Genomic DNA, 11,669 nt, shown 5'->3' on the forward strand with positions numbered 1-11,669 from the left:
AGTTTTCTTCAAGGTGGGCCGCACGGCTCGATACGTTGATCAATAACAATAAATAGCATGATTAAAATCACAATCAAGATGTGTTTTATTCGGGTTGTCTTGGTTTACTTGCTTAATTATTCTAAACCTTTATCTTACCTTTTTCATCAATGTTAGCAATATATGTAACATTCTATACGCAAAATGAAAATTACAAAAAACAAATGGGATTAATGGGGACCCGATAAACATCAAGCGGACACAATATCATTCAACCAACAAGTTAATAACCAGTTACTTTTATGGTTGGATATCAATAAGAATTGATTTTTTAGTCTAACACAACTTCTAACCATATAAACTAAGGGGGTGTTTGGTACAGAGAATGGAATTGTAGAGAAATGGAATAGAGAAATGGAATTGCAGAGAAAGGGAATTGGTCTGGAGAATGAGAATTGACTGTTCTGTTTGGTAGTACAGAGATTTCAGTAGAGAAATATAGCTGAGAATCATTTCTCTTGTTTGGTACATAGAAAATAAACAGAGAATTATATCAACTTTATCATTAGCACAAGTATTTTTTTCATAACAAATATTTATTAAAAAATAAAAAACATATAAAAAGATGCATAAATTCCAACCAAAATAGGCATTGATCAAACCAATTCACATACAAAACATAGTTTTTAAGCAAAAAACATCAACCATAGTTAAAACCAATTCACATACAAAACATACTTCAACCATACACAACTATCCCATTGAACCATCGGTATACAACTCGACCATCTCAATTTTCTCTTCTATTGTCAACGCAAGAAAAGAACGTCCTAAATCCACATCTTTTACCAATCAAATGAGCTGCTTTGAACCGTTTTTTCGTAGTGATACCTGGTAAAGCTTTCAACTCATCACTAACCTTTTCATAGATTTCACGAGCCTCCATACCTTCTTTCTTCGTGCGGCTCGTTCCTCTGTTCGCAAGGTGAACGGGGATGACACAGTTGGCGACTGTAGCTTGTTTCTATACGCACTCAAGGACTTTGAACTATAGGTACACAAATAAGCAAAAAAATTACAAAAATTAGATACTTTGATAGCCCATATGAGGCAAGAACTGAAGGATGATTATTGAATAATATAACAACTTACACAGCTGATAAAAAGGGCCATTTTTGACCAGGTGTTTTGCTTCCAGCAGCTGATGGATGAACAGGTGTTTCCATCCTTCAAAACGTATAAAAACCAAAAAGGTTAACTTTTATAAAAACAATGAATTTCACAATATGATTTGAATCATTTACCTTTGTTTACAGAAGGTGTTGCTAATTGTTGCTTATTCACAACATTTGTAACCTGCAACCCAAGATTAATTAACATAAGTTTTTAGCTAAATAAAGAAATCATAACAATATTATTCAGGATTAATACTAATACCTTAGATGGCGTTTTCATAGGCGTTGCAGAGCGTTTGGGCGTGGAATGAGCATTTGGACCAAGTTTTGTGCTTTCAGTCTTTCGAACCACTGGGGTGTTTAACTTGCAAGGTTCTTTAACTGAATCGGATTTCATCAACGTGTACAAAGATCTTGGGGCTGATTTCTTTTGATCAATAGACTCGATTGTGTTTGAGTTTTTGGTTCTTGGAGTGACCATGTTTTCCTTCCTGGAATGCATAGAAGCTGCATATTTTGCTGGTGACTGTTTTTTGCCAACTGATGTTGACCTAAATGAAGGCACGGCGGGTTTCCTTCTGATCTTCGGCTGCAAAACTTCTTGGTCTGTGTTTAATTTTGACTGCAGCAGAATCAAACACATGAGTTTACTAATTGTTTCATAAAGAAACAAATTATGTGTGTTATGATTACATGTGTTACGAAAATGAGTATAACCTTCAACAATGGTCTTCCCATTTGAGATGTTCTACTATCCTCTGAAACAGAAACCGAAGGAGAAACATCATCTTCAAGATTCTGAGTATTATTTAACAATTCCTTGTTCTTCACATCAGCAGCAACTACAGTCTTCTCGATTAGGGGTTCAACCAAATTGACAGTTGAACTATAATCAGCAGCATGTTGAGTTATGATCTGCTGTTCCTCAATTGCTTGTGAATCATGGGCATCATGATTTGAATCACAAACTCTTTCTTCAATCTGGGATTTGGCTTTCTCTTGTTCAGCAGCAGCAGCAGCCGCTGCTTCTGCAGCCGCCTTTTGAGCAGCAACTTTCTTGTAATGAGCTTCAAAGAAAGCCTTCTTCTGGGCAACAGATCCAGGTTGGGCATAGCTCTTGGCTTCTTCAACGTATCGCTTATGCGGAAAAGCTGACCATTTATCCCAAGCTAATGACTCAGATGCGAACCTCCCAAAGGACACAGAATCCCCAAGATCATGCACATGGTTTCCCTGCAAAATTAGACCCAAATAACACCAGAAAATGCAACAATTAACTCAGAAACACACAAATACTCAAACAGAAACAACCCATTGGAGCATTTCAACAAACAGTTAGTGGGCAATAATAAAAACCCATAATTTGTCTACGCTTAATTTGCATCAGTACCTTGTGTTTATTTTGACTAATTAACCCCAATTACAAGCCTACAAACCCTAATTTGCCAATTTCATTAATAAATTAGCATTTTAAACAAAAAAAGCCTAATTATTCTAATCACAAAACCTAATGACAATTAGATCGGAGGAAACTTGATCGATGAATTAATAATAATAATAATACTACTACCTGATGATTTGGAATGAAGAAGAGTCCGATTAGGTGAAGGACGGAGTCGACCCGAAATGGTAGTCTCCATGTATTCGCCTTATTGAAATTTGCTTTCGATTCTCACCACACGCTATTACATGGTTATTAGATTCACTGGGCATGCCTGAAGGAAAGGATACAGAATGCATAAGACATGTCGATTCTCCCATATCGAAACGCAGATGAAAAAACAACCACTGTGTTCCTGAGTTCTATACACGGAGAGAAAAGAAAGAGTTTGAAAAGAAAAGGAGGAAAATGGGAGAAATGAAACCCTAGAAATCCATTTCTCCGCTTTTTTTAGAGAAACAAAATCAGAGAAATGGAAATGGTTTATTTCCATTTCTCACATCTTTCTTTCATAAACAAACAAGAGAATTCTTTCCAATTCCATTTCTCACCCCTCAATTCCCTCTACCAAACACCCCCTAAGAGTAAATTGTAGTTTTATGAAAAAATGATTGATTGTGATGTTAAAAAGTATTAAGATTGATGGGTACAGCTTACCAAACTCAAGAAAACTCCAACAAAAAGATAATATAACAAATAATGAGGTCTGCAAGTGGTTATATTATATTCATCCAAATTCTATTTTGTAATGTACACTTTTTAACTTTTCTGCTTACTTGTATCATCGAAAGTGACGCATAAACATATGAAGCAACAATCGTCAAAATTCAAAGGCAGGGAATTCTCTTTATTTAGCCTTAAATTCATCATCAAGAAAATAAAAGGCTTCCTTCTTGAAGCGGTTCCAAGTTCAAACAAGTATGGATTCGGTTAACATAGTGGCTTCGATCTTGGTCAAGGAAGCCATAGCACTAATGAAGAAATCTTTGATCATCTTTGTAACTTTGCAAGAAGTTTTGGTCAAATGTATTTGAACTTTGAAGATACAAGAGATTAACTAAATCGATCAAAGAAAAATAGGAGGCGAATTTATGGCCTTTAATTGCATGGTTGGCCATCCAAATATGACAATGACGGGTTTTAGTGAAATACAAAGGGGTCATAACTTAGGAGTGTGATTTTCTGATAAGACAAGAACCAAACACGAAATTCACAAGCTTGGATTTGTATAAACGAGTCGGTCAGTTTTAGGTCGACCTTGTTTAGCTAAACACGGTGTGTTCATGTCAGCCTGACAAGTTCGTTTGTTGACTTGGTGGAGTTTTCGTATAATAACAGTTATCCCGCCACGATTGGGATGCCACCGTTTGTGATCATTTGTTTTTTATTAGGTTAAGTTGGGTATATTAACTCAAAATTTTTATGCTAAAAAGAGAAATTAACATAAAATTTAATTACTAAAATGTGACTGTGATAATAGAATTCTTCTTTTTTATTGTAAAATTGAAATTGAAATTTTAAAGTGGCATGTGATAAAGAAAATTCATGTTTGCCTGTTTGGTATAAATGATGAGATGTGATTTGCGAAAAAGTAAAAACGATGCGTCAACAGCAGGACTGGAACCTGCGCAGGCGAAGCCCAACAGATTTCGAGTCTGTCTCCTTAACCACTCGGACATATCGACAATTGTGCTTGTTTCTGATCCTATTTCCCTTTAATATGAAGGAATGATATTTAACATCGTCTATTATAATTCCATGCTACACATAGGATGGTATGAACGATCAAAACATGTATTAATCAAATTGGCAGTTGGAGTAGTTTCTTGAGAGTACTAACTACGAAGACCTCTTTTCAAGTCGTTCAGATTATGTTCATGGACTTCCACCATTTAAAGACGTATGAGCAAAGCCGAGTGAGGCTATAGGGTGACCCTATAAAATAATTACGTGATAAGATTTAGAAATGCGGCTTGAGTAGTTGAGTTGTTAATCCTCTTTTCCTTTAGCCCGAGTTTGGCACTACTACAATGTAGTCTTTATTTTGTTCTCTCTCTTTTGTATGAGTGTGTGATACCTCGAATTTGGAGCATCATGACGTTAGAACCGTTAGATTATTTATCAAATTCTTTATCGGTATTTGTATTGGTCTTCACTTCCTTCGTTCATTTTGGTTCTGGTTTGGTCTTCGTATTCTTCAATTCTTCATTGACTTGTTTTAATATGGTGGTGCTTTCTTCATTGGACTAGCACTTTGATTTTGATTTTAATTATGAATACCTTTTTTTATTCTTGCTTTTGATTTGTCTATCAGTTCACGTTTCCAATACGCTAGTTTGATCTTGTCTTTATGGCTAGTGGAGGCAAAGTTGTTTGTTTTTTTTTATTAAATATGTTTACACTTGAAAAGTGAAGTTAGTTTGTGAATTACTTAGATGATACTTAATTATGGTTTGGAATTTTGAAAGATAATGAAGATTACTTGATGGCCTCACGCAAAAGGGGAAAAAAGATATATTGTTGTGTAGAAACCAGGAAGGGTTGGGGGTGGGGTAGGGGTGGGGGTTGGTTTAATAAATGCAAAAGTAAAGTGTTAATGAATAAAAAACGTACAATTGATTAATCCAATTGGTTCGCTCTCCAATCATTCGATCGAGAGTTTTCTTTACTAATTGTTTCTCTAAACGGTAGGCATCACCATGACAACGTCTTACTACGCAAAGATAGCGGTCATCTTCAACAAACTATGCCAAGATGGTACCATTTTTTTTGCTCTTCTTTGATCTTGAACTCTTCTTCAATTTGGTGCTTAAATAATGTTAGAATCAAAATAAATATTTAGTTTATAAGTGTTTAGTTAGACCAAAAAGGGTGAGGTTAAAGGTTACACGTGACAACTATTTATAGCCCAAAACACATGCACAAAGTTTATGCATTTGGTGGCCCAACGGTTGATTCACGCAGTTGATCCCATCAACGGTGGACGACTAGATCACATATTATTGTGTTTTGTGATTTAAACGTTGTGAGATTTTTTTATTACATTTATCCACTTTGTATGCATTTGCTTTTTAAGTATTAACATGTCATGGTCCACAAGCTTTGACCTTACAGTAACAATTCAAGTATTTCACTAGAAAAGGTTGTTTCTTTTATGGTTTATTAAATCAATAGCATTATGCATGCCTTTTATGTATAGACTTAACCATTGAGATTGGAAAACATTCCCTGGCCGGTATACATCAGTGGCAACCCCCAATAGTCCGATGTGACAGCTCAGCTTGCAACCCTCACGCGAGGGGTCTCCTTGGAACACCGCCCCACCCCTAAACCTTTCACGCTTAACTGGAGGCTACTGACGATGGTTAGTAGCGTCATTCACTCCATTCAACCAATTTCTTTCAATAGCACATTGATGCCTTAATCATACTTGTTAGATGGCATAATATGATTAATCAAATTTTTATGTACATGCATGTGACATATAATTATCATTGATGAACTGATAATATTTGATAATATTTTAAGTCACACTTGTTAATTAGTCACTATCAAAACTTTTTTCACAACGTATAAATAACAAACATAAATAAGTAAAGAGTTAAGGGTTAGAGATGACACAGCCGAATTTATAGAGATTCAAGTGAATGCTAACTAATTCCCTTTACGTCCTCTCCCCAATCCTCGATCGAGAATTTCCTTCACTAGTCATTTCCCTAAATGGTAGGAATCACCAATACAAACGTTTCACTTCTTAAAGGAAGTGATCACCTTACTCACCAAGCACACCAAGTAGTTAGCTTTACAATTTCTTCTAATCTTACTATATCAAGATAATGAGACTTCTCCTAACAACTAAATTAACTCTATATCAAGATAGAGTTACCAACTTGATACAAAAATGTAAAGATAGTGAGTTCCCCTCTCAAATCATCAACTAATGATGATTCCTCACTTGTCAAAACACTATAACAATCTATAGTGTTAACTCTTCAAATTGCAAGTAAGATGGTTGGATTATAGCTTAAAAAACTCTTCTTTTTGCTCTACACTTTTAATCTATTATATAGATAATTGAAGCTTGATTAGATTTGAATAATGAAAAAGATTAACCTTGAAGTGTGTATGTAAATGTTGCAGAGTAAAGGGGTGAGGACTTGGTTTGAATAAGTCTTTTATTTATAGCCAAGTATGTGACAGACAAGTCTAAAGGACTGATGGCCCGAAGTTCGCTTCAAGCGATCGTGGACGCCCAATTCAGTTCATATTGGTTTTACCAGTATGAACGTTATGTGTGGTCATTGTCTTGGTATTTTGGCTTCTAATGTTAACCAACATATGTGAGAACATGTCCCAATCACTTCTCACTTCTCCATACAACACAACCCAAGTATTTCACTCATTTGGTTAAATATGTTATATAATGTTCAACCAACGCTTCAACTCATTCCTCATTTGAGTTTGACTTGCCATTTTGGTAGATTTGGTTGTCAAACATGAAGGAGATGGAATAAGTCTTTTAAATATTTGACATATTTAAACAATTGTGTTTGAATATATAATTTTATAAACTTATCCTAAGTTTATAAAAACTAACAATCTATCTTGATTAAATTGTTAATTAATCTTCAATGAATTAGTCTAGTGGTTTTTTCATCTTCATGTTGGTGTAGAAATCTTGACTTAACCTTCATAGACATATACTTGATAATCATAATCTTGGAAGTGTGTAGTCATGATTAAGTTTTATGTTGCTTAATTGTGCCTAATGATAACTAATCAAGTCTTCAAGGACATGTGTGACATGTAATTGTCAATGATGAACTATAACTATTTTATGTCACGCTGTCTTAATTAAATCATTATAAAACATTAAGATTGATTAAACAACTATTTCCCCATCATATACCAATGCCCTAATTCTAATAATCATTTAAAAAACCCATATCCCAATGCCCTAATTCTAATTCTACCTGTTTAACTTTATTTTGAACCCCATAAATTTGACCCACATACACAAAAATATAAAAAAAGGAAGAAAAAGAAAAAGTAGAGCTAAAGACCATTAGACCAAGCAAGCCCAACTTCAGTGAATGGGCAGCCCAATTAATCTGCCCATGAGATGATCAAATAGGTTTGCAAAGTATGTATATAAACACTTGACCTAGGGTTTATCAGACTGGTCGTAACTATAACATTTTGGGGCTGCGGCAGTCACCTTGCACTTCACCGGAGATTCAGATCTCCCGTCGGCGACCGCAAACATGGTACCATTTCGTCAGTTTTAAGTCGAATTGAGCGTTAATTTGTAATGCTCGGTTCATAATAATGTTATTGTTCGATTGTGATTTGTTTCTAGGGTTTTGCCATCAGATCATGTTTCTTCCTTTGATTTGAATCTTATAATGATATTGTGATACTATTGATTCTACTTAGGCTTTTAGTTGATTACTTACAAAACTTGAATTTGATTGTAATGATTGTGTTAAGCAAGTCTAGGTTTTACTGTTAATTAAGCCAAATTATCAATTATTATTTTTATTTGTCAGTTTACAGCTTCAATCTGCAAATATATTATTTATGTAGCTAACATATTTTTGTTAAGCTTATTTTATATCATTTGTTGACAAAAAGTTGTACATTATTATTATATTATAGGCTAGAGGTCTGAAGAAGCATTTGAAGAGGCTCAATGCCCCTAGGCATTGGATGCTTGACAAACTCGGCGGTGCTTTCGTAAGTCAAATCTTTATTGTTTCTACTTTTTTTATATGTGTGTATATTCTTTTAGTTTTAGTTTCTCTAGGTTATTATTTTAGGCTCCAAAACCATCATCTGGGCCACACAAATCAAGGGAATGCCTGCCATTGATTTTGATTCTTAGGAACAGGTTGAAGTATGCCTTGACGTACCGTGAGGTTCAATCGATCTTGATGCAACGACATGTTCTCGTTGACAACAAAGTCAGGACTGACAAGACTTACCCTGCTGGTTTCATGGGTTAGTCTTCTCGATGATCATCTTTATGATTGTTTTGTCTTTGTTTTTATATAGAAAGATTACTGTCATAAAAGCTGTTTTTGTATCTTAACTTGCTTGCTATGTTGTGTTTGTTTCTGTTTTAACAGACGTCGTTTCTATTCCTAAAACCAATGAAAGCTTCCGTCTTCTTTATGACACAAAAGGTAGATTCAGATTGCACTCAATCAGAGGCGAGGAGTCAAAGGTTTGTATAACTGCCTAAAGTTATTTTAATTGATTTAGTGGTTGAGCTCAACCGGCTAGGCTTGTAAACAAATTGAACAAACACAAACGGAGCATTTTTTTTGACGACTTGTTTGTTTTTTAACTTAAACTAAGCAAACAATCTAACATGAACATGGTTTTTTTTTGTTTGGGTTTGTTTGTTAAGTTAATGAACATGTTTGTGCTTGCTTATGTAGTAAATAAACGGTGCATGAATTTAAGTGAACAGATGTATACGTTTTTGACAAATGAACTGATACCGGTTATGTTTGTTAGATGTGTTGGGCCTAAAAGGTGATTAAAACTATCTTAAGTTCATAAGTTTTAATGAACTAACAAATTTAAATGAACTTGTTGACAAATGTAAAGTCATTTTGTAAATAAATGTATTGAAACTGTCACATTTACCTCAGTTTTTTTTCTTTCATGATGTCAATTTGCTAACCTTAGAAACTTTGTTACAGTTCAAGTTATGCAAGGTTCGTTCTGTTCAATTCGGTTCAAAGGGCATTCCATATATCAACACCTATGATGGCCGAACCATTCGTTACCCGGACCCACTCATCAAAGCTAACGACACCATCAAGCTTGATCTAGAATCCAACAAGATTGTTGATTTCATCAAATTTGACGTAGGTAATGTTGTCATGGTAACTGGTGGAAGAAACACTGGTCGTGTTGGAATCCTTAAAAACAGGGAAAAACATAAGGGCAGCTTTGAAACCGTTCACATTCAAGATGCTACTGGTCATGAGTTTGCCACTCGCTTGGGTAATGTGTTTACAATTGGAAAGGGTTCAAAACCATGGGTTTCCTTACCAAAGGGTAAGGGTATTAAGTTGACTATTATTGAGGAGGCTCGAAAGAGGCAGGCTGCTCAAGAAGCTGCCGCTTAGATTGTGTTTTGTGATGTTTTTAATTTGAATTAAGTTGCTGGGATGTTTTTGTTTTATGCTTTGATGATTATTGGTTATGATATGCTGTTGAATTTTGTTGGTTAAGTTTTGTTATAAATGGTGAAACTTTTTCATCTTAGTTTCTAGCTTTGTTTTTTAACCAGTTGACGTCTGATTTTTTGCAACTTATATAATGACTTGTTATCGTCTACTTGAAATAAGTTTTTTGATAATTCATCAGTTAGCAAGCTATAACAGACTTATTTCATTGGTTTCTTCAATAATTACTATTCATAAAATGAGACTAAATCGAGTGCTTGCTAGAAGTATCAGTTATCAAATTGTCAGTATAGAAATGTTAACAAATTGTAGGTATGATTAATTATAGGATAAAAAATAATAAATCATACTAAAGGTTTTTAAAATCTAAATTTCCAAAATAAAAACACAAAATAATATAACCATCGTCTCATATAATTCCCAAATACATTTTCGGGGCTAATATTAATAAGTATTAATATTTTATGGCTCGAATAAAAGTTATGTCAGGCTTATGGTAGTAATTAATTGTTTAAAAATGTTAGTAAGGGCGGGCTACTCTACATTCAGCCACATCATGGTGGCCCCTGAAGCGATCATATTCTAGCTGTCGGGAGCCAATTGCTGGCACATTATAGTTTGCACTTAGCACTTTGCAGTATGCCCGTATTATTTGGTTTCATGACGAATCCTTTAGATTGCGTCACCATTTTTTGTTGTTAGTTTTGGATTGTCGTTATGTGTTGGGCCTTGGTTGTGTCTATTTATGCCGTTGAACCTTTACTGGGCCAAGACTTTAGTAAGGTGTTGGGCCAATTCTATTGGGCCTCAATCTGTTGTAAGTTGTATCCTCAAATGTTGTATGTTGTTTTTTCTTGAAAAATTTTTAATAAGTTGTTGGAATTTGAAAAGGTTTGAATTAGATTCGAATTTTAGGTTGCTACAATAGCGCCCAAATCTCAAAACGCGCATGCAATTGGCAAAGCACAAGCCCCAAATCAGAAAGCACAAAGTAGAAACTTCAAACCCCGAAGCCCAGCTGCCAATCCAAAAGCCTAAACCATTAAGCTAAAAGCTCACAAAGCCCACGGTACAAAAGCTAAAACCCCAAGGCCCACAAAGCCCACAAAGCCTAATGTCCAAACTCCAAATCTCATAACATAACGCTTAACGCCTAATGTTAAGACCAACAAGCTAATGGCTCACATCTTAAAAGTCCAAACATCGAAAGCCGAAACTTTAACTCCTAAACCTAAACCCTGAACCATAAACGCTAAAGCCCAATTCCAAAAGGCCAAAGGCCTTCTAACCCTAATGCACGACAACAACCAAAGCTTAAAGCCAAACGCTTCCCTTTACTCCAAACTCACACCAAAAAACATTTGTGGGTATTTAGCTTTCAACCCGAGGCAAAATAAAAACAATAGAGAATCATACCCACATTTTCAATGTTCCTCAAAGACCACTCTCCAAAGATAATGACACCATCATCATAAAAAAGGTGACAAATAGCGAGCTTACTTTTACCAACCGTGTCACCTTTAAAAAAATCAGCATATTCAATACCTTCAATTGCGACATTTAATACTTACAACTAAAATAAACAAAATCGGAGAAAGAAAATCTCCCTGGCTAGGACCTCTTTCAAGCCGAAACTCTTCAGTAGGTCTACCATTAATTAGAATTGAATCTCTTTTGAAAGCAAACAACCCCAAACACATGTAAGCCACTTGCTTCTAAAGCCAAAGAATTGAACATGATATATAGTATACAAATAATCCCAATTAATTGTATCGTAAGCCTTGGCGAAGTCGAGTTTTAATAAAAAAGGTTTCCAAATACTACGTTTATACTCGTCCAAATACTATGTAGAAAACTCAATTAAAAAAACAC

General features: G+C 34.9%; 2 protein-coding genes and 1 non-coding gene across 3 annotated transcripts; 1 reads left to right on the forward strand and 2 right to left on the reverse strand.

Annotated features, from left to right (window-relative positions):
* Window positions 1–1,332: 1,332 nt before the first annotated feature.
* Window positions 1,333–2,915, reverse strand: LOC143635714 (uncharacterized). Its single transcript, XM_077103471.1, has 3 exons — window positions 2,844–2,915; window positions 1,872–2,387; window positions 1,333–1,776 (listed from the first exon to the last, which is right to left on the reverse strand). The coding sequence occupies exons 1-3, from the start codon at window positions 2,913–2,915 to the stop codon at window positions 1,366–1,368; spliced, it is 999 nt and encodes a 332-aa protein (XP_076959586.1). The 3' UTR covers window positions 1,333–1,365.
* Window positions 2,916–4,198: 1,283 nt separating this feature from the next.
* Window positions 4,199–4,280, reverse strand: TRNAS-CGA (transfer RNA serine (anticodon CGA)). Its single transcript has one exon. It is a non-coding gene; the product is annotated as a tRNA-Ser (tRNA).
* A 3,502-nt stretch (window positions 4,281–7,782) lies between these two features.
* LOC143635715 (small ribosomal subunit protein eS4x-like) lies at window positions 7,783–9,760 on the forward strand. The gene is made up of 5 exons (XM_077103473.1): window positions 7,783–7,862; window positions 8,254–8,331; window positions 8,415–8,595; window positions 8,724–8,821; window positions 9,306–9,760. Exons 1-5 carry the CDS (start codon window positions 7,860–7,862, stop codon window positions 9,735–9,737), a joined length of 792 nt encoding a protein of 263 aa, XP_076959588.1. The 5' UTR covers window positions 7,783–7,859; the 3' UTR covers window positions 9,738–9,760.
* Window positions 9,761–11,669: the final 1,909 nt, after the last annotated feature.

The sequence above is a fragment of the Bidens hawaiensis genome, unplaced genomic scaffold (genome assembly GCF_021521415.1).
Source record: "Bidens hawaiensis isolate Kalapana, Puna unplaced genomic scaffold, B.hawaiensis_p1.1 tig00007678_1, whole genome shotgun sequence".
Taxonomy (NCBI): domain Eukaryota; kingdom Viridiplantae; phylum Streptophyta; class Magnoliopsida; order Asterales; family Asteraceae; genus Bidens; species Bidens hawaiensis.